Source organism: Haplochromis burtoni, unplaced genomic scaffold, assembly GCF_018398535.1.
Source record: "Haplochromis burtoni strain Fernald_Lab_line unplaced genomic scaffold, NCSU_Asbu1 Contig_143, whole genome shotgun sequence".
NCBI lineage: Eukaryota > Metazoa > Chordata > Actinopteri > Cichliformes > Cichlidae > Haplochromis > Haplochromis burtoni.
In genome coordinates this window covers 1246447-1270037 of record NW_024582504.1, presented here as the reverse complement: position 1 = coordinate 1270037, position 23591 = coordinate 1246447, and the positions used below count along the sequence as shown (strand labels likewise).

The 23591-nt window shown below is 41.2% G+C and overlaps 4 protein-coding genes across 6 annotated transcripts; 1 reads left to right on the top strand and 3 right to left on the bottom strand.

Annotated features, from left to right (window-relative positions):
- The first annotated feature begins 187 nt into the window (after positions 1-187).
- On the top strand, positions 188-2483 carry cskmt (citrate synthase lysine methyltransferase). Its single transcript, XM_005931602.3, has 2 exons — positions 188-700; positions 1379-2483. The coding sequence occupies exons 1-2, from the start codon at positions 622-624 to the stop codon at positions 2053-2055; spliced, it is 756 nt and encodes a 251-aa protein (XP_005931664.1). The 5' UTR covers positions 188-621; the 3' UTR covers positions 2056-2483.
- A 2711-nt stretch (positions 2484-5194) lies between these two features.
- On the bottom strand, positions 5195-7187 carry LOC102305515 (ependymin). The gene is made up of 6 exons (XM_005931601.3): positions 6822-7187; positions 6620-6654; positions 6351-6485; positions 6074-6266; positions 5829-5916; positions 5195-5594 (listed from the first exon to the last, which is right to left on the bottom strand). Exons 1-6 carry the CDS (start codon positions 6934-6936, stop codon positions 5471-5473), a joined length of 690 nt encoding a protein of 229 aa, XP_005931663.1. The 5' UTR covers positions 6937-7187; the 3' UTR covers positions 5195-5470.
- A 432-nt stretch (positions 7188-7619) lies between these two features.
- LOC102305205 (ependymin) lies at positions 7620-9865 on the bottom strand. Its single transcript, XM_005931600.3, has 6 exons — positions 9646-9865; positions 9476-9510; positions 8919-9053; positions 8261-8447; positions 8086-8173; positions 7620-7987 (listed from the first exon to the last, which is right to left on the bottom strand). The coding sequence occupies exons 1-6, from the start codon at positions 9845-9847 to the stop codon at positions 7858-7860; spliced, it is 777 nt and encodes a 258-aa protein (XP_005931662.1). The 5' UTR covers positions 9848-9865; the 3' UTR covers positions 7620-7857.
- Positions 9866-10955: 1090 nt separating this feature from the next.
- On the bottom strand, positions 10956-23591 carry alpk1 (alpha-kinase 1). 3 transcript variants are annotated; one of them, XM_005931598.2, is made up of 13 exons: positions 23459-23591; positions 22624-22778; positions 22323-22521; positions 21735-21794; positions 21552-21638; positions 21396-21472; positions 20637-20732; positions 20448-20552; positions 15295-16993; positions 13889-14036; positions 13653-13815; positions 12927-13113; positions 10959-12844 (listed from the first exon to the last, which is right to left on the bottom strand). In XM_005931598.2, the coding sequence occupies exons 1-13, from the start codon at positions 23589-23591 to the stop codon at positions 12633-12635; spliced, it is 3321 nt and encodes a 1106-aa protein (XP_005931660.1). In that variant the 3' UTR covers positions 10959-12632. The 3 variants fall into 3 exon arrangements, with proteins under 3 accessions (XP_042080529.1, XP_042080530.1, XP_005931660.1); XM_042224595.1 differs by lacking the exon at positions 20448-20552 and having other exon boundaries at positions 10956-12844; XM_042224596.1 differs by lacking the exons at positions 20448-20552; positions 20637-20732 and having other exon boundaries at positions 10956-12844.

Genomic DNA, 23591 nt, shown 5'->3' with positions numbered 1-23591 from the left:
CTTTGTTTCTTTTCCTTTGTTACACTGCGTTTCATTGAGTTTTATTAAAGCAATTTACATCTTATTTCTTGTGTCAGTATGATTTTTGTTTTTCAGTTAAATATTGAAAGTTGAGAATAACGTTGTAAGTCTTTTTGTGTAAACAACACTGCACGTTGATGCATATTTGATGCCAGTACTGTGCTGCATCCATCTGTAGGAACCTGGTATAACCATACTTGAATTGAAAGCATTATTGCATTATTCCTGCAGGGAGAGGAGAAAGAAGAATATGGGACCAAACAGTAATAAATTGTATATGACCTACAAGAGAAAACGTACATGTTAAAAGGTTTTTGGTACCTAGAAAGCGTTTGATATGTAGTTCTCAATATACAGATGTCAGTGATGTACACGGACAGCTGCTTTTTGACAGAATGGTTAAGTGGGTGTATGTTGTTTACGCTTGCACTCACACACATGCGCAGTTCCGTCACTGCAGCATAACCGAACCAAAGATCGTCTATAACCATAAAATACTTTGCTCTTTAGCATTTTATGGACGTTGAGTCCTGTTGGTACCAAGAAAAAATACCAAAGTGAGAACTCTTACGTTAAAGGTTAGAGTGAAACTAAGGCAAGATGTCTCCGTTTTTAAAGTCGTTTTTGTCCGGCAGAAGAGTTTTGGGGGCTTATTTGCGGTATCATTCTTCTCTAACTGGTATGTATAAACATGTTATATTTTTTTAATACCAGGCTAGCCTGACTGAGATGTGTTCATGACATTTCATGCTACACGTGACTGCAGACTAATAAGCTACAGCTAGCAACTAGCTACAACACCTTAGCCATTCACAGAGACGAAGGACTCTGCTGTAACGGGGGTGCAAGCTAGTGACGTATTCACTGAAAAAAAGCAGTTGTACCACGAGGTAGTCCTGTAGTACAGTCGGCTGCTAGTTTACACATTAAAGCCCATTAAAGGTCATCGTAGCTGTGTAGAAAGATGTGCTTTAAGTCTCTAATCGTAGCCGCAGTGTGTCTTCTAAACAATTGTGCAGACCACAGTTGGGCAACACTTAGTCAAACACCTGTCAACAACATCATAAACTGCAGCTTCCGAAAAGCTGAACCAAACAGCAAAGCATGTTTATCACATGGATTTGACTGAAAGGTTTTGTGCATCTTTACAACAATATCAGCAATGCATAAATGTATCTTATACACACTGCTGTTGTATAAACTTGGAAATCACATTAAAGTTGAGGGAACTTCCTCAAAAGAAACTATTAGTGTCTATTTATAACCTAAGAAAAGAGCTCAATCATGATCATGCTAAAATAACCGATGTTTTGTGTATTACTGATAACTCCTGTGTCCCATCTTTGTTTCACTGTAGCTGAACTGATTGAAAACATGGATAAGAAAGCAACCTGGGACCGCTTCTACACCGAGACCAGCAGCGGGAAAGCCACCTTCAAAAACTTTGAGTGGTTTTTTGGTTTCGATTCTGTCCGAGACTTCATCATGCCCCTCTTGCAAACTATGTCTCGCCCAGACGCTGCGCTCCAGGTGGTGGATATGGGCTGTGGTACGTCAGCACTGGGACCCTCTATCTACAGGCACTCTCCTGTCTCCGTCCATGTCACTTGTGCTGACATTTCCCCCATAGCTGTGAAACTAATGCAGGAACACATTCAAGCTAAAGCCATTCAACCTCACAGCTGTTCTTCTCAAATTGAGTTCGTAGAGCTGGACTGCACACAGCTTGATAAACGCTTCAGTCCTAGTACTGTGGACCTTATAATTGACAAGGGGACCACTGATGCCTTGTTAAGGTCCAGGGAGGGGAAGCGAAATGCCAGCCTGGTCTTGAAGCAGTGTTTAAGGGTGTTGCGGAGTTCAGGGTCCTTGCTCCAGTTTTCTGATGAGGACCCTGACTCCAGGCTTATTTGGCTGGAGACGGCTGCACAGGATCCGGGAGTGATGACAGCAGATGTTGGGGTGCAGGAAGTTGGAGAGCTAAGGGGGATCCATTACTACTGCTACCAGGTGACCCCTCACCCTGCTCTATAACTGAAACTTTTTACTCCAATAAATAAATAAAATAATACAACACAATTGTCATTAATATAATTCTTTGTGTAATATCATCTCTGAACTGTAAATCAGTGTTTCATGTTTGAGTTGCATAGATTTGGAAGTCTCTCTCTTTCATTACTTGTCACACACTGCCATCTAGTGGCCAGCAGGCACCCAGCATCCAGGATTTCAATCCCATCCAGCAGAACACAACACTGTGATACAATTTGCAAAGTAAATGTTCTCTATACTTACATCACACATATGCCTCTTTTAGAAAAATATTTAAAAGACATGTAGAGTAGAGTAGAAACATTTCCAGGCCTGGAGACGGCAGTTTTAGGTACACGTTAATAATGTTTAAAGCCCAGTAGTTTTGGGCGATCATATTATGGAAGTACTTCTATATATATCTAACTTATATATAGAGAGTTGCTGTGATGTTGTGGCAGTGTGTTTTCCAGGTCGCGACCACATTGCTCATTTCCTCTTTGTAAACAGAAGAGTAGCTCTAGGTACAAAGTACCAAAGTTACAGTGCACTACAATAGGGAAGAAAGAAAAGGGAAGAAAAAACATCAGCTAGACACATTAATGGTTTCCAATCAAATTAATATTTTTTGGCAGTGATGGATCTCCCGCATTCAGATATTATTTCTGATTTATTAATTCATGTTACTCAGATTTATTTATGAGAAACATCTACAGTGGGGCAAAAAAGTATTTAGTCAGCCACCGATTGTGCAAGTTCCCCCACCTAAAATGATGACAGAGGTCAGTAATTTGCACCAGAGGTACACTTCAACTGTGAGAGACAGAATGTGAAAAAAAATCCATGAATCCACATGGTAGGATTTGTAAAGAATTTATTCGTAAATCAGGGTGGAAAATAAGTATTTGGTCAATAACAAAAATACAACTCAATACTTTGTAACATAACCTTTGTTGGCAATAACAGAGGTCAAACGTTTACTATAGGTCTTTACCAGGTTTGCACACACAGTAGCTGGTACTTTGGCCCATTCCTCCATGCAGATCTTCTCGAGAGCAGTGATGTTTTGGGGCTGTCGCCGAGCAACACGGACTTTCAACTCCCGCCACAGATTTTCTATGGGGTTGAGGTCTGGAGACTGGCTAGGCCACTCCAGGACTTTCAAATGCTTCTTACGGAGCCACTCCTTTGTTGCCCGGGCGGTGTGTTTTGGATCATTGTCATGTTGGAAGACCCAGCCTCGTTTCATCTTCAAAGTTCTCACTGATGGAAGGAGGTTTTGGCTCAAAATCTCACGATACATGGCCCCATTCATTCTGTCCTTAACACGGATCAGTCGTCCTGTCCCCTTGGCAGAAAAACAGCCCCATAGCATGATGTTTCCACCCCCATGCTTCACAGTAGGTATGGTGTTCTTGGGATGCAACTCAGTATTCTTCTTCCTCCAAACACGACGAGTTGAGTTTATACCAAAAAGTTCTACTTTGGTTTCATCTGACCACATGACATTCTCCCAATCCTCTGCTGTATCATCCATGTGCTCTCTGGCAAACTTCAGACGGGCCTGGACATGCACTGGCTTCAGCAGCGGAACACGTCTGGCACTGCGGGATTTGATTCCCTGCCGTTGTAGTGTGTTACTGATGGTGACCTTTGTTACTTTGGTCCCAGCTCTCTGCAGGTCATTCACCAGGTCCCCCCGTGTGGTTCTGGGATCTTTGCTCACCGTTCTCATGATCATTTTGACCCCACGGGATGAGATCTTGCGTGGAGCCCCAGATCGAGGGAGATTATCAGTGGTCTTGTATGTCTTCCATTTTCTGATGATTGCTCCCACAGTTGATTTTTTCACACCAAGCTGCTTGCCTATTGTAGATTCACTCTTCCCAGTCTGGTGCAGGTCTACAATACTTTTCCTGGTGTCCTTCGAAAGCTCTTTGGTCTTGGCCATGGCGGAGTTTGGAGTCTGACTGTTTGAGGCTGTGGACAGGTGTCTTTTATACAGATGATGAGTTCAAACAGGTGCCATTCATACAGGTAACGAGTGGGGGACAGAAAAGCTTCTTACAGAAGACGTTACAGGTCTGTGAGAGCCAGAGATTTTCCTTGTTTGAGGTGACCAAATACTTATTTTCCACCCTGATTTACGAATAAATTCTTTACAAATCCTACCATGTGGATTCATGGATTTTTTTTTCACATTCTGTCTCTCACAGTTGAAGTGTACCTCTGGTGCAAATTACTGATCTCTGTCATCATTTTAAGTGGGGGAACTTGCACAATCGATGGCTGACTAAATACTTTTTTGCCCCACTGTAAATACCTTGCAGCTTTACATAATACATTACAAATGTCATTCGGTTCATCCAATTCTAGCTTTTTGGGAGGGTGGGTGGGTGGAAAAGGTGTCTCTCTAACACAAACACAACCGCTCACACCTATGGGCAAAACAACCTAACCCCACTGAGGCTTTAATGCCTCTGTGGGAAGAAGCTGGACTACTCACACACAGAGAGAAACGCCACAAAGAAATGATGATGAGGGATGCTTGTTGGGAGGTAACAGTGCATTGTGCATTTCAACCTGTCAGGCAGTAGTCACATGCGTTTTCGAATCCTCCACCATCATACCAGTCTCCAAAAGACCAGACATGTCCACCTTAAACGACTTCAGGCCAGTGGCACTCACACCAATTGCCATGAAATGCCTCGAAAAACTGGTTCTCACACACATCAACCACATGGCCCAAGACACTGCCGATAGCCCTCAGTTTGCCTACCCCCCCGTCAATCAGTGGATGACAGGGTGTAGCAATACCCTTACACCACGCTCTGCAACATCTGGAAAGTAGCAGAATGTATGCCAATAGATTTATTTCTTGATTTGTCCAGTTTTGTTGTGGAAGGTGTGAGGTTAAAATATTCATTTGAAGTCTTCTTGAAGTGGGAATGACAAAATGCTTCTTCAGCTTCAGGATCTTCTTTGGTGTGACACTCCTGAACTTTGCCAACATGCCACCCAGTGGGACATACCAGTGGCCTTTAGTGTTTGCGTTGTTGGTCTGTGAGCATTGATTATTGCCACACTCCTACTGCAGTTTGTGCAGATCAGTGAAAAAAGTATCAGGAACAAAGTATCAGGCTCGACTTTTCTGAATTTGTTTTTATTTTCTTATGACATAAATGTTAAAACACGAATTTAACCGATAAACTGTTATGGGAAAATATTAAAAAAGAGAAACAGTGTGATTAAAAATAGATTTTAGAGGAAACGCTGCTCAATCTGATGAATGTAAAATATGTATGAAAATACTCTGATTAAATATTAGCATGAATTTTAACCAAATGAAGCTTGTTTATGAATGGCAGCAACGCAGTTCAGTGACTCATCATCATCATTGTCACCACCATTTGTAAAATCATTCTTTAAACAAGCTGAGAAATGTTACTGGCTCGTCTTCATCCCCCTGCTCAGCATTCATGCAGAAAAATGGCGGGTTGAGTTTTTGGGGATCGACTAATCCAATGACATTGTTGTAGAAGCTGAAAAACAGAAAAAAATGAAGCAAAATGAATCAGAGGATGCCAACAGTTTTCTTCAACCAGGATCACAGATTCTCAGAGACTTTAGAGTGTGAGAAAAAGCCAGTGCCCTACTGAGGGACCCAGTTCAGTTTTTACTGGCAAATATTAAGGGAAAAAACGCAACGTGACAAATAGTTTTGGAAACATGCATGAAAGTTCTAGAACAATATTAAAAGCCTTCTGCCCACTGACCTGTTGACCACCCAGTCACCGCTGCTGGTGTGGTACAGAGTACTGACGGGGATGCATCCAAACTGGGTGACAGTGGTAAAGTACTTGGCTGCAGAAACAAGAAGTGGATCACATGGGAGCCGAGACAGCGCAACCAGACAAGCAGGTTTGTTTGTGATCAACACAAGCTTATGTAAGAGAATGTCATGTGTTACAAACTAACACATGACTTTGCAATTTTTCGCTTTGATTTCCTCTTATTGTACCTGATCCCGTCTTCGTCTTCTCCTCCCCGTACCAACTGTTGACCAGGACTCCCTGTCCAGGACCAGAGGAGGCGCCCAACACAACCTGGCCCATCAGGGTGGCATTTCTTGGAACTGCCAGCGGGTGGAAGTCAGGGCTCAGATGCTGCTTAGTGCATGTGCGGTTCTTGTTGTTTATTTTGTACATAACACCCTAGAGGACAGGGCACCATTACACAGTCATTTATGGTATCCAGGATAAACTTGAATGCAAATATTACTGCTGTGCCGTCGCTACCTCTCTGTACAGTAGAAGCACATCAAGGTGGTAGGTCTTATTGTCATAGAGTCCAAACTGTCTGAAGCGGATGCGCTCTCCCAGTCCATCATAGATGTACTTGGAGAATGCCAGCAGTTTCTGATTTGCAGTGGACTTTCAAACAGAGGCAGATGTTCGTCATTGCAGATTACTTCTCACAGATTACTCTGAATAACTAACAACTGCATTAGGTATCAGTTGTTATTGCAACACTCAAATGTAATCGAGGGATATGAGAGGAGACTTACCACAGACAGGCTTCCGCTCATCAGTGGCGGGTATCCTGTGAAAATTAAAGCATTTTGGAGGATTTACACTACAGATGTGCTACATTGCTAACTTGGTCATTCTACACTGAAGCAAAAACAAATCGGCACCATCAGTTCTGACGCTAAAGCATTTGGAGACATTTGAAGAAAGAGGACTTTCTTCAGATGTTTGCGTACTCACTGCAATGCCGTGGTCTCTGAGCGAAACAGCCCACGGACAGGCACACAAGCAGGACGAGGACCTTCATGCTGTTCGATTGCAGATCTGAATGTTTTCCTCTGCAACAGCTGCTCATATGACACCGCTTCAAAAATATCACTTCCTTAAAAAACAAGCAGGTGATACTCCCATTCTGTTTTCGCTGCCAAGTTTTTTGTTTGTCATTTCTCAATACGCCAGTTATGTGAGAATAAAAGTCAAGGGGAATGTCTTTTAATAGTAGAAACTGCGTTTTAGCTGTTTTGACCCCTAACTAACAAACCAAGGGGAGGAGCTAGAAGGCTGACTGAAGAGAAAGTTGAGAGGATAGACTGCATGTAGATGTAAAAGAGCAGCATTTGTAACCTTAACCACTCCCACTTCATATGTACACAAACTACTTTAATAAGCTAAAAACTATGTCTGCTGGTAAAGGTGACTAGTGTCACCTCTCTGGTGAACCAACCCAGAAAGCAAGTAACAACTGGAAACCAGCAAGGTAGGCATTAAACATAAAGACTTTTGATCCTCCAGGACTTTTTTTTTCCTCTTGAAACCATTAAGTCACATGTTGGTTTTTTTGTGTCAATAGACAGATTGTGAGAATACATCCTTCTTTACCTTTTCTTATGAAACAAGAAATACACCGCATGCATTCATGCGTTACATTTATATTGATGAACACAAGATGTGGCCACAACACAGTGTTAGAAAATGGGAAGTAAGAAAAGCAAATATAACAGGCAATAACCTGTTACAAAAAAACCAAACCAAACCAGATGATTTGTCGAACCGCTTTATCATTTTCTGCATGCCAAAAAGATTGCAAAGTTCATCCCGGTTAGAGATACACAGAAAGAACAATGAGGCCAAACTCGTCCTCCATGTTTCAAACAGGAATACGGGGGAGACAGCATTTTACATGCAATTACATGCCATTCATTTTTACTTATATAATGCCAATTTCCAACATTGGTGATCTCAGTGCACTGCGTAAGGTAAAAGCCCGCCGAAGCCTTCACTGCAGCTTAAAGAACAAGCTGATGAAATCTTCAGGCTGCTCTCCATTCGACGTCATCTCTGTTGGGCAGAAGTCGGGGGGGTTGAGCTGACCGGGGTCAGAAATCCCAACGACGTTGTTGAAGAAGCTGGTGAGCACAAAAAAAGGGACACAGCTTTTACTTGGACGGACGCAAACGTATTTCATTCTACATTTTTCACACTATAGACTTGAGAGGAAACGAACCCTGTCACCATCCATCCATACTCTTGTGTCTGGTACATAGTGTTGACTGGAATGCATCCGAATTCAGTGAAGGTGGTCAGGTACTTTCCTGGAAGGACAGACATGAAATGTGTCCATAAACAGAGTGCAGATAAACAGCCAGGATGACAGTTCTGAACATTAGATGCCAACTCACCTGTGTTTCCAGGAAGATTTCCAGTCCAGGTGTTGACCAGGAGTCCTTCACCAGGTCCAGATGAGCTGCCCAGGATGGCTTGGCCCACCAGAGTTGAATTTATTGGGATTTCCATAGGATGGAAGTCTGCCTTCAGAGGCTTTTTCTTGCACGTACGAGCTTTGTCGTCGATCTCATACATGGCAGCCTGGTGCATGAGTTGTGGGGTAAGAATGAGAATTTCTTTTGCTGTTACATACAATATGATTCAGTCTAAAGATGATGGTTATTTCAGTAACTTCTGTTTGCTGAAGATGGAAATAACAATCAAAACCTAGCACAGAAATAACATATATGGGTGCTCACACCCAAAATTATGCCATAATATCTATTCTAATCACGAGAAAGATGTGCTAACCTTAAACGAATTAAATGTGCTGTCATTGTCGGGGTTTTTGTTTGTTTTTTAAAAAAAAAATATGGCCCGCTTTTTATTGCGTCAGTTGCACATGCTTACTAGTTCCCATTATATTCCATTAAAACATTAAGGAAAGAAAATACTTTCTTATAACATGTTGTGTTGTTGGCCTCATGCGTCTCCACTTCAGTAGAATCGTATCAGCAGTGATTTGCACACTAAAACAAATATTTGAGACGTTCTTGTGTTTGCTTTGGTCACCTCTCTGAAGAGCAGCAGGGCGTCATAGGTGAAAGACTTGTTCTGGTAGTTCCCCAGCTCCATGAGCCGGACCCTTTGTCCCCATGCATCGTACAGGTATTTGGCATAAACCCACAGCTTTTCATTCTGTGTGGACTGGAGAAACAGAATGCAAGATGGTTGACATCTTTCTCGTTCACACAGAATATGAATGACAATTAAATGTGGTTGCACGTTTGGTTCAAGTACAACTTTCATTTTCTTTGTTTGCTTTCCACACTGTCGGACGTGCTCACTCGCCATAAACACCAATCTGGACCTTGACCTGAGCACTGAAATGTCTGGACTTGTATCTCTACACCACAAGACTACCTCATTCCTAACTCTGATGCAGTGGCTGACACACTTTTATTCTTTTTTAAATGCTTTTTACCCACTGTTCACCCAAACATTAAACAATGGGTCATATTTTATGTTTCAATCAAACATTGCTAATGCACAACAACAACAGAGGCTCATTTCTCCCTCATAATTAATAGCAATAGCAAAAGTTTTAAGTACACAAAGCATAAACTCACAACAGTGAGGGCTCCAGTCAGAAAGGGAGGGCTTTCTGCGTGAAATAAGAGAAAACAGAATTATTTATTAATATTTACAAGTCAGCGAGAGAAAACAGCAATGAGAACCCAACAGTGAGCTATCACTGTAACCACAACAGAGCTCGTCTCCGATTTCCTTTTTTACTTACTGCATGGGCGAGGTTTCTCTGCCAGGCAGCCTGCCAGCACGCACACTAACACCACAAAGAGTTTCATCTTCGAGGAATCCGCAGACTTTCTCACAGGTAGTTGCGAAGTCTCTGTTGCTCTAGAGGAGCTGCACTTCCTTATATATGCTGACAGATGACCAGACAGGCCTAGATGCTTCCGCGTTTTATTTTCAACCAACATCTGAGGGCTCAAGTTCAGTTTCGGGTGTCGTCAGGGTGAGGTTGCAGTGTAAGCCCATAAAAGGAAAGCTGGTTAATGTTTTCCAAGGGCAAGAGACTCATACAGCAGAGTGTGTGTAGACTGTAAATGCTTACAAATGTACAAATTCTGCAACCAAAGTGAAACATATCCCCATTATGACCACCTGCCTCATATTGTGTGATGCACTCTGTATCCTGACATCTTTCTATCAGAACCACATTTAATCTGAGCTACGGCAGCTCGTCCATTGCTCGTCCCCACGTTTTATCAGTGAGCCTTGGCTGTCCACGACCGAGTCTCTGGTTCACCACTGTTCTTCATGGACCACTTTTCATAGATACCCACACCGGCCACCGCAGATTGAGAACATCCCACAAGAGCTGCAGTGTTTGGAAATGTTCTGACTCAGTCTCCAAACAGTCACAGTTTGGCGCTCGTCAAACTCACGCTAATCGTTACGCTTGCAGTTTTTCGTGCTTCTAACACACCGTTGAGGGCAAAATATTCACCTGCTCCCTAACATATCCCACCCACTAACGTCTGCCACGATGAAGAGACCATCGGTGTTATTCTTCTATCTGTAGGTGCCTATAATGTTATGCCAACTCTATTCATACAGTGCACTTACAGTGAGGACAAACGTAAAAAATACACCGATTTCCAGTCGAATATTCACAACAGCGCTTAGTGATACTGTGTCATACTGCGCACAGTGGGCCAAGGGTAAAGCATGCTGTGTTTACAAAAGAAGGCAGCTCATAAAGCCCGAACAGGATTTTGGCCGAATGGGGACGGGTAAACATGTGCGCATGAATGACATCACTGTCATGTGACTGTAGAGGTGTGTGACTGCTGTCAGCAGACCTAACCACCTGACAGCTTTAGATAAACTTACAAACCTACTACTTTAAAATGCATTAATTACATATATAAGCCTATACAAAACTTGTGCTATACAAGAAGGCGTTTCTAATATTGCAGTTCACACACATCCTTTGCAAGTTATGCTATGTGTAGTATTACAGTGTAGATTCTCCGAATTGTTTTTGCTTTCATCATTGTCATCCTCCTAATAATTCTACTCTTGGCTGACTCAGTAATGCACCTTGTGAGATGTTTTTAATGTGTACGAGCAGAGCATTTCTACTGTTATCATTTTCCATTTGGAAATTGAACAAACACCAACAGTTACAAGGGTATCTGACCTACAGGTGTAGACCTGCAGCAGTCATGTGTCGCACTGAAATGATGTCAGTCAGGTCTTTCTACTGTATTCACCTTGACCATGTTGCACACCCCTTGTAAAGATAAATGGACTATATTTACATTACACTTTTCCCCATTGGCAGTTTGCAAAGCACTTTGCAAAGGGCTCCATTTATTGACCTGTTAACACACACACAGGTACACAACTAATGGTGGATCTGCTACACAAGGTACTGTTCTGTTGTCAGAAGCCATTTTTAGTTGATTGTCTCTGCACTACATAAACCTCGCTGCCATAAAGCACGCTGCAGGAACTCATTCCTACCACTCTCTGTAAAGTTGTATAGTAACAACTCTTCATTCTGTGACAGGTGCCACACCTGTCAGGCGTATGGTCCCAAACACATTTTTGTATTATACCTTCATGCAGCTTTTTCTCACGATTTAATTTGTACATTTTATTTATTAATGCAATTTGCACTTCTCCCTTACAAACGTCAGTCTTACTAACATCATTTTTCTTTTTCTTTGTTTTTTTATCACTGTTGTAAATATATAAATTCCTGCACTATCTCATAGTATAAGGCCCTTACCAGGCACCTGTGGCCCTTTTTTTTAACTGTGCTGTTTATTGTAGACTGTACCCTTCATCGTGCTGCTGCAACACATCAATTTCCCTTGTGCAATCAATAAAGTATCTTTTTCAAACATCTATCTATCACTCATTTACTGGACCATATGCACCAAAAACATTTCAGTAGAGAAGACTGCACAATAATCATCTTCATGTAGCCTGTTTACACAGATTTTACAGTTCACTAAACATTGCTGGCTTTTATCATCAAAGTTAATTAATTTTTTATCTATATTGTTACAAAAGGACAAAATATGCAGTGATACAAACAAGAAAAGAAGACAATACAACAGTTGCACATATTTGCATATTTTACATGTCATTAGAATTGTGTGGGAGTCACATGTGCATGAACGCATTGTGTGGTTATGCGGATGTGCATTATGAGACATTTTGTCAAGTTGTGCAACATTACCAAGCAAGCACAGCAATAGAGGGATTTTACAGCCCTGGGATATTGCATCGTTTTTCAGTCTAAGAGGAGTGGATTGGGGGACAGCACCACAAATAAAGGCCCCAGACCCCAAACACAACATGTTTTTATATCCCAGTAAAAGGACAGACTACTTAAAATCTTCCATAATAGCATTCAAAACCACTTCAAACAGCATCAGGTGATTCACTCCCTTTCCAGTTAGGCAGCAATCCACTCATAGAGAGGAGACAGTGATGGATAACATCTTTAAAAAAATATTTTTTCTCTTATCAAATCATCTTTCCTTGTGACTCTCTTGTAACTAAATGTAGCACCCAAAAGCTCTTTGTAAATCTGTTACACTTCTAGCATTCCAAGAAAAGGGTGCACAGTGCATTTATCGGTACATTTTAAAAAAAGAAAAGCAGTCAGTTCCAAAAACTTGCCAAAACAAGCCCCTTAAATAATTTTCAGTTTTTTGTGGATAGCAATAAATAGTGTCCAACGTCTCAAAGTTTTTGAGGAGAAACGTTTGAGTTTGGGTCCAGTGGAGGTAGTTTGAGCAGGTGGCAAATCTGATTGCACTCAGGTCCATGCTGATATTTCAGGAACAAACTGAGCCCTCTGGCAGCAAAGTTAGAAGGACCCTTAGGGATCCTGGTGGAGTGAATCTGTGGGTCTGTGAGGTAGGTCAGTCCTTTGCCGTTGGCTGTCACCCATCCTGTGAAAAAATAAATGGATGACTACTAATCTTTGTCATGTGACAATATTACGTTCAGTGAAAAGCAGCAGATGTCACACACCTTGTAAATCTACAACGACTTCCTGGCCACCAGAGAACAGGTAGGTGAAGTGTCCAAATGCGAGGCCATAATCTGTAGCATGGAACATCTTCTCCTTCTTTTCAGTGTTGTTGGTCAGTTTGACAAAGTCTCCAAGCATGTAGGGCTCCACGGTTACACAGCCCACAATCTCATCTCCATCCAGAATCTGATCACCGGAAAACAAGAGAGACATTTTGTAACATTTGAAGACTGTTTGGATTCTACTGGTAGCAACAATATTACTAAAATAAATCTTTGTATTTAAATGTTACTAATCTCAGTAATCCATTGGCTCTATGTGTCTTTTGGGTTTGTGATTGGCTCTCAGCACACACATTGTTGTACTGTTGTATTGTGTTTATAAAGATAAATGGCAGTACACAGTCTGGTTTACACTCAGTGAATAATGATAAAGGCTCTCTGTCTTTGGCCCAATTTAATAAATACTTTCCACACAGAATTAAATTGTAAAAATTTGCAGATCATAGCACCTCCTAGACTAATAACCTACAGAATAATTGCTTGACTATATCACAAAACAGATTTCTAGCTCTAAACTGAAAGTATTACATTTCAAGCTGCTGCAGTCTGTACCAAACTCTGGATGTGGGCTTCTATTAAAGCTGTTTTTACAAAGTAAGCACTTTGAATGCAACATTTGTTATCTTGAATTCCTTTAAATAAGTGTTTCCAGCAGTCCCTCACCAACAGGGCTTCTGACGGAATAAAGAAGATCTGAGCCATAACTTCTTTGTCGTAGAGACTTTTGTTGAATTCAGTCACATAGTACTGGGCTGTCATCTGTCGCTCCACATCTTTCAGAGGAAACTGGATCAGCTTTGGCTTCAAGTAATCTTTCCCCACATATCTAAGGACAAATACAGGAAAAAGATGAGACTTCAAGTCACCATATTTAGGTTGAACCAAGATTGCTACCATACTTGCTTAGCCGCTCCTCCTGGTGTAAAAACTGCACCCATATTGTTGTTCTCTGCGCGCCCTTCTCCCCCATTGAGTCACCAATGTAAACACAAGTTTCCATGGCTGTCCACAGTCCGGTGGCCTTGGAGAACTTTAAATGGAGAGCACCTAGATAGAGATCAACAGACAAATACAAGCTTTTTTGTTTTGTAAGACAAGGCTGGGGTTGATATATAAAAGCTACCCGCCTGCTGAACTCATTGGTGCTTATTTTCATGGAAAAAAAAGATCATCTCAGTCCCTTAAATGGGGACATAGACCTATGGTCACGAGCTCTGGGTAGACACTGAACGAACAAGTGGCTGAAATAAGTTTTCTCTGTAGGGTGTCTGGTCTTTGCCTTAGAGATAGCACCTCAGCTGGCTCCTTTCGATGTGGAAGAGTAGCAGGTTTACTCAGAGCCTCTTCTAGATGACTGAGCTCGAAAGGAGCCAGCTGAGGTGCTTTGGACACCTGATAAGGAAGCCTCCTTGGCATCTCCTGGGTGAGCTCTGGAGGGAGGGGCAGCCCCAGGACACAATGGAGAGATGATATCTCTCAGCTGGTCTGGGAACGCCTCCATGTTTCCCCTGGATAAGGTAGAGGAGGTAGCTAGAGAGGGGGTCTGGGCTTCCCTGCTTAGGCTGCAGCCCCTGCAACCTGGTTCCAGATAAATGGAAGAAAATGGATGGATGTAGCCCATTGAATAAGAAACTAAAGCCAAGCCATCTGTGAAGGTGGTAATTGGTCTAATTCTTATATAGCCAGATCTGTATGATATATATATAGCATATAGATCTGGGTGTGAGCACAGAAGCCCTACTTATATGGTTTTAAACCTCCTATTTATGAGAGTGCAGCTAATCAGAAGAAAGCGAGGGAGGCTTAAAGGAGTCAGAACTGCTATGTATGAAGTGAGGTGCAGCCCAGTGTAGAAAGAAAATAAGGATTGTCATAAATGTGAATCATGCAAAACTATAGAATCAGATTCCAAGTATAAATTTAAAAGGGGAACTGGAAAAAAATGGTGCAAAATGAAATCAAAGCAATGGAAATATCACGAGTGCTGAACATAAATATCTGTGCCAAACTCTGCTGGAATCCATCCAGTCGCCGTTGAGACACCTCACTCAAAACAGCAAGTGTGAACATCATGGTGTCACTACAGGGAAAGTGACAGTAGAATATATCGTTTGGGGACGGGGAATGTGAGTGTTTAAAATTTCACAGTAATCCATCCAACGCGTGATCATACATAATATATTTTACATTTAAGATATTTTTATCTAGAGTGACAGAATGATGCTGACACCCTAGAGCCATAGTTCTTCTGCAGCTCACAGAAAGTACTGATGGTGACAAAGGAAGAGCAGGAATGTAAACTTACTGTGGGCAGTTTTGTACTGCTCCAACTTGAATTTTTTCTCATCATTGTGCAACCTCTTCAGCAGACAATCATTGCAAATGCCAGCCAGAAGGGCTCGGTAATCCCATTGTGACAACAAGAAGGGTTTCATAGGGACAACATCAGCTACAGTGCTTGGGTCTAGGCAGCTGTAGCACATGGAGTTCTTCTTCTGGGGCACATTCTGCACCTCAGTTTGTTGACAACAACTTTGGTTTACCTCCAGGACTCCAAATGAACTCTTTGTAGAGGTTTCAGTGACAGGTAACAGTTCTGTGACAGCCTGAGATTGACTATTTTGCATTGCTAAAGTGCTGTTTGTTGCAGGTTGTACTTCAGTTTCCGCATTTTGGTAAACTTTGGGGCTTTTGATCAGTTGTGGTTTTAATAAAGCACGTATTTTCTGGTTTTTGCTCATGTGATCAGAAGGGGAATCATCTGTTTCAAAATCGACCGTTTCACAAATGAAGAAGCTCCCATCTGAATCTGGTGAATCGCTGTTTTGGCAAGCTCCTGCTTTGGAAATACTACTTGGTTGTGGTTTCCTGTATGTGGGAGAATTCAGATCAGCTGAAAGTTTTTCCCATGATGACTGGGAACTGAAACTGTCCCCAAGGGAGCAAGAGGATGTTATAGATAGCTGGGATAAGGACTGCACTACTCCTTCAGCTATTGCCTCAGCAACGCCAGACATCACGTCCTCTTCAGAGGTCAGCGTTTCTATTTCAGCTTTTATCATCTGAAAGTTTTCTGAATCTCTGCTCATGCTGGAGGAGGAAGTGGCAGGTAGTGCAGAACTGACACCAGAGTTACAACCCTGTAAGTTTCGCTTCTTGTTTTCATGGGGAGACTGTGACTTGTCGTCTGACCTTTCTTCATCATCTTCTGTGGGTAGACAGCTCTGATTGGTCGCTCCCTCTCTATGTCCAATAGCACTGCTTCCTGTATAACTTCTGCTGGGCTGAGGAGAGCCTGAACTTGTTATGGACACTTCCTGCCACGAGGAGCCAAGGATATCTGTGCTTTCAGGCTTTTGAGGCATATGCACGCTGGATGAATGTGAGCCTCCCTGAGCCTCTGTGTTGAGTGTGCTAGTGGTTGTCCAAAGCGCTGTTATACACGGCCTTCCTCTGTCCATCTCTATCTCATCTTTAGCATCCCTACAGTGTGTGTTAGTGGTCTCACACAGTGACTCGTGATACTTTTGGAACCGCCTCATTATCTTAGCGAAACCTGCATGAGTAAAATTTACAGAGGTGTCTTTGACATTTCTGTAGCTGTCAGGGACAAAAGACCCCTTGTCTGAATTAAGGAAAGGCTCCACTCGGAGAAGCAGCTTGACTTGGGTGACCAGGTGCATGATCTCAGTGCACAGGCTGTCTTTGTCTTGGGTACCAGCATGGCAGTAACTGTAAAAACTAGATAAAGCATTTTGACAAGCTTGAACTGCCTGTGCTACAACCTCCAAAGGAGTTCCAAGCCACTTGTGAGTGACAGTGAGGGAATAGGCAGCTTTTAGAAAGGTATGAAGCTCCTGCTTGCTGGTTACCAGATCACCCTCTGCTCTGGTGAGAAGGCCAATTGTAAATGCTTCTTGTGCCTGCTGGAGAAATGACTGTCTTTGAGAATCTGGGCACTCCACAGAGAAACTGTATGATAGCAAGCAGGTACCGTGGGTTGTCTACAGAAAAACACAAACAGAGGAACAATTACATAACCACAGGAAAGATCTCGTTTACGATCCTACATTATGTGCAAAAGTCTTTAGCCACCCCTCATTTCTTTACTCACTCATTTTCAGTGCCGTTCTTGTACCTGACAGTATTCAAGCATTAAGAAGAACCTAATGCAATGCATGTACTAGTACTGTGTCTACACATAACAGAAAAATTATCATAGAACCAATTTTGTATCTTTAGGCATTTTGTTATTAGCAGTCTGTCACAAAAACACATAATTTGTTCCCATTATTTTGGTTAATTCAGCGAAAAAGGTCAAAGATAACACAGCTCGACAGGCATATATTATTATTTTACTTAGCATATCTTGCCATGGTGTGCGATTTGTGATTAAAAAAACTGAGAATTGGAGAAGAGAAAAAGTGTCAGGACTAAAAAACTATCTACAGTGGATGAACTTTTTCTGAAAGTCTTATCTTTAAGAAATACGAAAAAATCCAGCAAAAGGTTGACATAGGAGCTGAGGGATGCATCTAGCCCACTAGTGGATCCAGCTACTGTTTGCTCATCAAGAATGGAAAGGGAATAGGAATGGAAATAACACACAAACTACACTGAAAATCAGTGGCGACCAGAGTGACAAATCCAAATGTGAAATTTTTGGTTCAAATTGTCATCAATTTGTACAGAGTAGGCCAGGAGAGAGGTACAACAGCGAGGGTCTATAGCCATCTGTAGGCTCTGTCACTGAGGCTGCATTTAAGCCAGTGGTGTTGGTGAGCTTGTCAAAATAATGGAACCCAAACCTCAACATTACTGAAACACTGTAAGGTCAGTGGAACAAAAGCCATCCAGCATCCAAATAAGAGCTTTGAAATGTCCTTTTAGAATGCTGAAGAGCTGTTCCCGAAAATTCCTTAAACAAATTAGAAGAAAGCTGCGTGCAGGCTGTGTTGAAGAATAAATGTGGAATTGTACTGTTTCGCCCTCTGTACTATATTGCCATGTATGTTTACACGTGTTTAAATAATTCACTGCAGGTTTTCCTATTTTCATAGTAAAATATAAAGAAATGAGGGGTGGCTTCAGAGTTTTGCGCAGTGCTATACATCCAAAAAAAAGTTGGGTCACTGTATGTAAATATAAGCAAACAGCTGACAAATCATTTAAACCCTCTATTTACCTGAAAATATCATATCAAGACATAACGAAATGATGATATTCAAAAAATGGTAAATGGCCTGTATTTGTATAGCGCTTTTCTAGTCCCTAAGGACCCCAAAGCGCTTTACACAACCTGTCATCCACCCATTCACACACTATAGTCACACATTCAAAAAAGGTCTTTTTAAAAAGTTGGGAGAAAAAGTGAAAACCAGTACTGAATGATTGTGATCTTTGAACTATTAGACATTAGAGGAAACCAGTGTCTGGGTTAAGGAACTATGCATGAAAACCAGGATCCAGAATATCCCCTACCTCTGGGACTGAGGCAAAGGGGAAAACTTTCCTGTGGTCTGACTGACTAATCAAAATTTATATTTCTGACTGAATCACTGACTTTGCATCCTTTGGGTTAAAAGGAGAGGAACCATCCAGCCTGCGATCTGGACACTATACAAAGCAATGACATGGCTACACACATGTGAAACTTGCATCTCTGTGAAGGCCTTATTTATGCTGAACTAAGGCTGTCAGACACCAGATTTTTACTCTGTTATTATCAGTGCTAAAAACCACAATTACAGATTAAGAAGCATTAGTCAAATTCATCTCTAACTCATGTTTTTTGGGAGGCAAATGAATCACAATCAAAAACAAGCGTTGGAAAGTGGAGAATCTCTAAGTAACTATACAAAACCACATAAAAATATTTATTTTTTAAAATATCATGGTTATCATCAGTAAAAGAATACTGAAACATCTCTTATATGGACCAATATCATTTTGGGTTTTGGAGAAACACGTTGCTTTTCAGGAAGGCCTCGCTTATTTCAGAATGAAAAGGCCAAACCACATTCTTCAGGTATGTCAGCAGCACAGTGCAGCACTGTGATTGCTTAACTGGCATGCTAAGAGTCCTAAGCTGTCACTAATAGAATCACCTGACACGTTATCAAACATAAAATATGGCAAAGGTCTTGCTCAAGTAAAGTAAAATGCTTTATCAAGCAACAAAATTATTTGCCCTCCACGTCAGTTCCCAAACACAGATAGTGTTGAAAGACAAGCTGATTAACCACAGTAGTTAACATTGCTCAGTTCTCATGTGGTACTGAATTCAAAATCGCAAAAACAAAAACTATCACAGGCTAAATACAGGCTTTAAAAATCGTTAAGAAGTTAATTAACATTTTAAAAATCCCTTTTTTTGATGGAGCATTGCATTCAAGGGGATAAGTTGTCTAATCCTGCAGTCACACTAGAGAAAACAGTAGATGAAGACCACAAAACAACCAAAATTATTGCAAACATGTGCCATGGTTTGCAATGAATTTCAACCTTAGTACATAAGTGCAGAAATTCATGTTAACCAGAATTTTGCAGTAACTACTTAACATTAAGAGTCCAACCAGAACCTAATGGAAATTCCTCCTCAAATAGTGACGCAGTTGCTGCAGGGTGGCAGATTAACTGCAAAATGACAAAGGCGCTCTGCAACCTTACCTTTACATAGGAATTTCATCAGATTACAACCAGAATACAAGCAGCTGAGTTGAGCCCAGTGATGCAAAGAAACGTGTCAAGGACAAGTTGCACTTATCAGAGCAGACTGACTCATACTGATTGCAACATTTTGGCTGTTTGTGTTTATAAGTTAGACAGCAGTTATTTGCAGACCTTTAACAGTGTGTCTGAAAGTGATTGCAGGCAGTCTGAGTCTGTTCGCAACTGTTTGGAGACAGGTTGCCTCCCACCAGGCAACTTGTGCAATTGTTTTGTGATCAGACAGTTAACGCAGTCACTTAGGGTCATCTCTGGAGGTAAAAAATTCATAAGGTGCTTGCTGTTAGACTACTCTGGTGTAACTGAGCCGTAACAAGACTATCTACAAATCTGACATACATTATTTTTGCATAGGTATTTATAACAATAATAATAATTGTCATTATTATTTATCTATTATTTAATCAGTCAGCAGTGCCAATTTCATGCCTGAGCGGGGTTCTAATTAGACAGACTCAAAAAAATAAGTCTGCAGGAAGGAAATTTCAATTTTATCAACAAAACAGCAAACACATTCAATGGAGGATTGCCTGATAACTACTTGCTTAGACATAAAACTTTTGCTGGACTATGAGGATTCTCTATCACTGCAGGAAATAAAACTTAGTTCAAATTAGTTATGCTGGGGAAGTTTCAGTTATCTGCGTCAGTAATCTATGCTGATAAACTAGAACTCTAAAGGTCAATTGCAGGCAAGTAGACAGAGATTATTCAGTAGAAGTAACTTACCACATTAGTCAAAACATACAGTGAAGTATACTGAGTGTATACCACTGCCATCTTAGCAGCTTGGGCTGCTGAGAGAAGACGATGATTTCCATCCCCAAGTAACGTCTGAAAAAATGGACAGAATAAATAATGCAGCAATTTTTTTTTAGAAAAAACAACTAATGAATGGAGATTGTGAAGCAGGCTTACAAAATCAATATCTGGATTAGTCCTAAAGGCACGGAAGTCCTCATTATTCATAGATACCAATATACTGGCCAGTATACAAAGGGAAGTTCCAATACCCTATAAAATAAACAGAGTTGCAGGTCAGAGGTTTATCACAGTGTGTAAACTGGGCCGACTAACATCTAAACCAGGATAGTCAAACATTAAACATAAGGCCTGGGGACCAGAATCAGTGCGTCAAAGACTTCAATCTGGTCCACTTAATGGCTTTGGAAAATGTGAAGGAGGACAAAAGTTTTATATTTTAAATGTATTTTCATAGATTTTACAGCTTCATCATGGCCATTAATACAACACCAAAGTAAAACAAATATCTGATAAACACTTAAATGACACAATCATTATCTACTATAGAAATGCAGTATTTTTACAGTGCGTTCAGAGTAAAAATAAAAACGAAGCACATTCTGTAAATTAACAAAGATTTTCCATTTTTTTAATTACAGGAAAATTTGTCCGATGAGCTAACAGAATCTTTTCTGTAATTTTACACTTTTATTTCTTACAATTAAAGCACACAGCAGCATTTCTTCATCATGTCGAAGTTACCTTTCTTTTGCTTATATTCAAATATCCCAGAGATAAAATGTGTACTTAAACTTCTTTAAGCTGACACAAAGCAGAGTGTCCCACAATGTCAAATGAGTTTGACATCCCTGATTTAAACCTCAACCAACTATGCCAACTATGGCAACCAACTGATAATATTGTCTGTGGTACCTTTTTGTCAGGTTGAGGAAGCGAGTAGTACCCAACCAAGGAAGCCCATATTAGCTCTGCAGCCTCTAACCACAGGCCTAAAACACAACACAAAGACAATGAAAAATAATCACAAAATAATGACAATTATCTTTAACGTCACAAAAGTGATCTTACCCAGCTTTTGCAAAATCGTGCCACGCACTTGAACACTCACAGCCTGCACGAGCACCCGGTCACTTTCAGAGTGGTATATCCAATGACCTGCACATAAAAGATAAAGGCACATTATTTGTTTACTTTGTGGACTCAGTTTAATCCTCAATAAATGTCCGTGAAAAGGAACAGACAGGAAACTACCTGTCGTCCCGCTGTTGTTAATCAGGCTGCTCAGGATGTACTCTGCCTTCTGCAGTTTTCCTGTGGGGCAGATAATGATTATTTACCCAGGTCTGCACAAGCCTTACTTAAAATAACCCTTTAATGAAATGTGGCAAAAATAACTAAGGAGTGAGAGCCGTTCATGTGCAATTTCCAGGTTATGAGTTTACGTCAATCACTATAATTTCTCCAAACAATAATTAGCACTAACATGTATCAAACAGGAGTTTATATAGTCGTTTCCAGCTCCAAATTGCTATTATTTCACTCTCCAAGAACGGCTTTGATTTATAGTTTAAAAAAAATTATGTTTTTCTTATTTTGCTTTGGTCCATCCACTGTCTGAAAAAAAATCTGCTTTAGCTCTTTCACCCCTCCCTACATGCCAAACTGATCTGTTGCCCCCTGCAGACAAAAGATTTGAACAGCTGATGGGTGGAGCTTCTGTGCTCGCAGCGTAGCTGAAATTACCATATTAGATAAATCCCGTGTCACTGATATCACACAGAGATGAGAAGACAAAAAATACTTTAAAAGCATCGATCCCAATCTTTCACTGCACTGTACCCGAGTTAAAATAGACCCTGGCCTGCCGTATGACCAGCTGGGGGGCTATGGGGGTCTCGGGGTAGCGTCTGTGGAGAAGCTTGGCAATCTTCAGCAGACGGCTTGAATCATCAGTCCAGTAGAGGTAACGGTCCACTAAGAAGACAACTGCCAGTGCACAGTGTGCCTCCTCAGCTCTGATGCAGGCCTTCAGGAGATCCTGGCAGACACAGTAAACACAACGTTTGGGATTGTGCTTATATTTTTATTTACAATGACACCACAGGGTGCCAAGCTGAATAGGTTATTATTTAATTATTACCAGTAGTTGAGACAAGTGTTTGCTGATGAGGTCATTGAGGTTGGTTTTGTCAGCGGCGCTGACAGACTGCTTATACTGCCACTTCTCCGGTGCAAAAGGCCATTTCATGTCCATGGCTTCCTGCAGGAGGGAGGCCAGTTCGGCACACAGCGAGTCTACAGGAAATAAAACCCAGATGAGCAAACAGTATTGGGCTTAAGATACACTGATGCTTTCAAAATGTATTCACAAAAGAATATCTTTACCTAAAGTGACTACATTCAAGCTACACGGGGATTACTAGTACATAAACTGACCTCTTTATTTGAAACTTTGACCATGGTTAATATTAGCATCCACCATTAGAAAAAGTATATACAAAAAAAAGCATGAAAGATTCACATCAACGCAACGCAACACAAGGAAAAGCTGGATGGATTGCTGTTTAGAAATGTACTGCTGTTTGAACCAATAACAGGAAGTTCCCAAAAGGAAGACTTAATTTACTTAGACTTAGTTTAAGCTGCCTTGGACAGTTTTAGGTCTAAGATTCTAAAATAAGCAGCAAAACATCATTTATATGAAAAATCTAAGTGAAATGGAGCATGTTTTGTCCCTTGTTTAGCAGTAAGATGTAACAGTACGTGTGTGTTGACCCTATAAGATGCGAGACACCAGCCCGCATTAGTTAAAGGCACATGCTTAACATCACAAAGTGTCAAATTCATACCATGGAAGCTACAGAGCTGTACAGAGCTTATGCAAGCATAATTCCACCTCACCTTTGATCCTGACCCAAATCTCTGAGTATCTCACATTCTCAAAAAACACTAAACAGCACCATCTTGTGTCTGACCTCTGCAGCTGCAGTAATTCAGCCGCTCTTGTGTGGTGGGCCCTGCCTCAGAAACCCCGGTGGACTGCCGACCTGCTGCTTCTGCTGCCCCGAGGCACTCGTCCAGTAAATCTCCCACCTCTCGACTGTCCAT

Coding starts and splice junctions, on each gene's coding strand:
- LOC102305205 (XM_005931600.3), bottom strand. CDS start 9,847: ATGTTGGTTGAAAATAAAACGCGGAAGCATCTAGGCCTGTCTGGTCAT. Junction 8,174..8,260: donor AAATCTTCCTGGAAACACAG/GTGAGTTGGCAT, acceptor CTGTCCTTCCAG/GAAAGTACCTGACCACCTTC. Junction 7,988..8,085: donor TATGGATGGATGGTGACAGG/GTTCGTTTCCTC, acceptor TGTGCTCACCAG/CTTCTTCAACAACGTCGTTG.
- cskmt (XM_005931602.3), top strand. CDS start 622: ATGTCTCCGTTTTTAAAGTCGTTTTTGTCCGGCAGAAGAGTTTTGGGG. Junction 701..1,378: donor GTATCATTCTTCTCTAACTG/GTATGTATAAAC, acceptor GTTTCACTGTAG/CTGAACTGATTGAAAACATG.
- LOC102305515 (XM_005931601.3), bottom strand. CDS start 6,936: ATGAGCAGCTGTTGCAGAGGAAAACATTCAGATCTGCAATCGAACAGC. Junction 5,917..6,073: donor GAAGACGAAGACGGGATCAG/GTACAATAAGAG, acceptor TTGTTTCTGCAG/CCAAGTACTTTACCACTGTC. Junction 5,595..5,828: donor GGTGACTGGGTGGTCAACAG/GTCAGTGGGCAG, acceptor TCTGTTTTTCAG/CTTCTACAACAATGTCATTG.
- alpk1 (XM_005931598.2), bottom strand. CDS start 23,591: ATGGACAGTCGAGAGGTGGGAGATTTACTGGACGAGTGCCTCGGGGCA. Junction 21,639..21,734: donor TAACAACAGCGGGACGACAG/GTAGTTTCCTGT, acceptor TTTTATGTGCAG/GTCATTGGATATACCACTCT. Junction 13,114..13,652: donor TTCCGTCAGAAGCCCTGTTG/GTGAGGGACTGC, acceptor TCCGGTGATCAG/ATTCTGGATGGAGATGAGAT.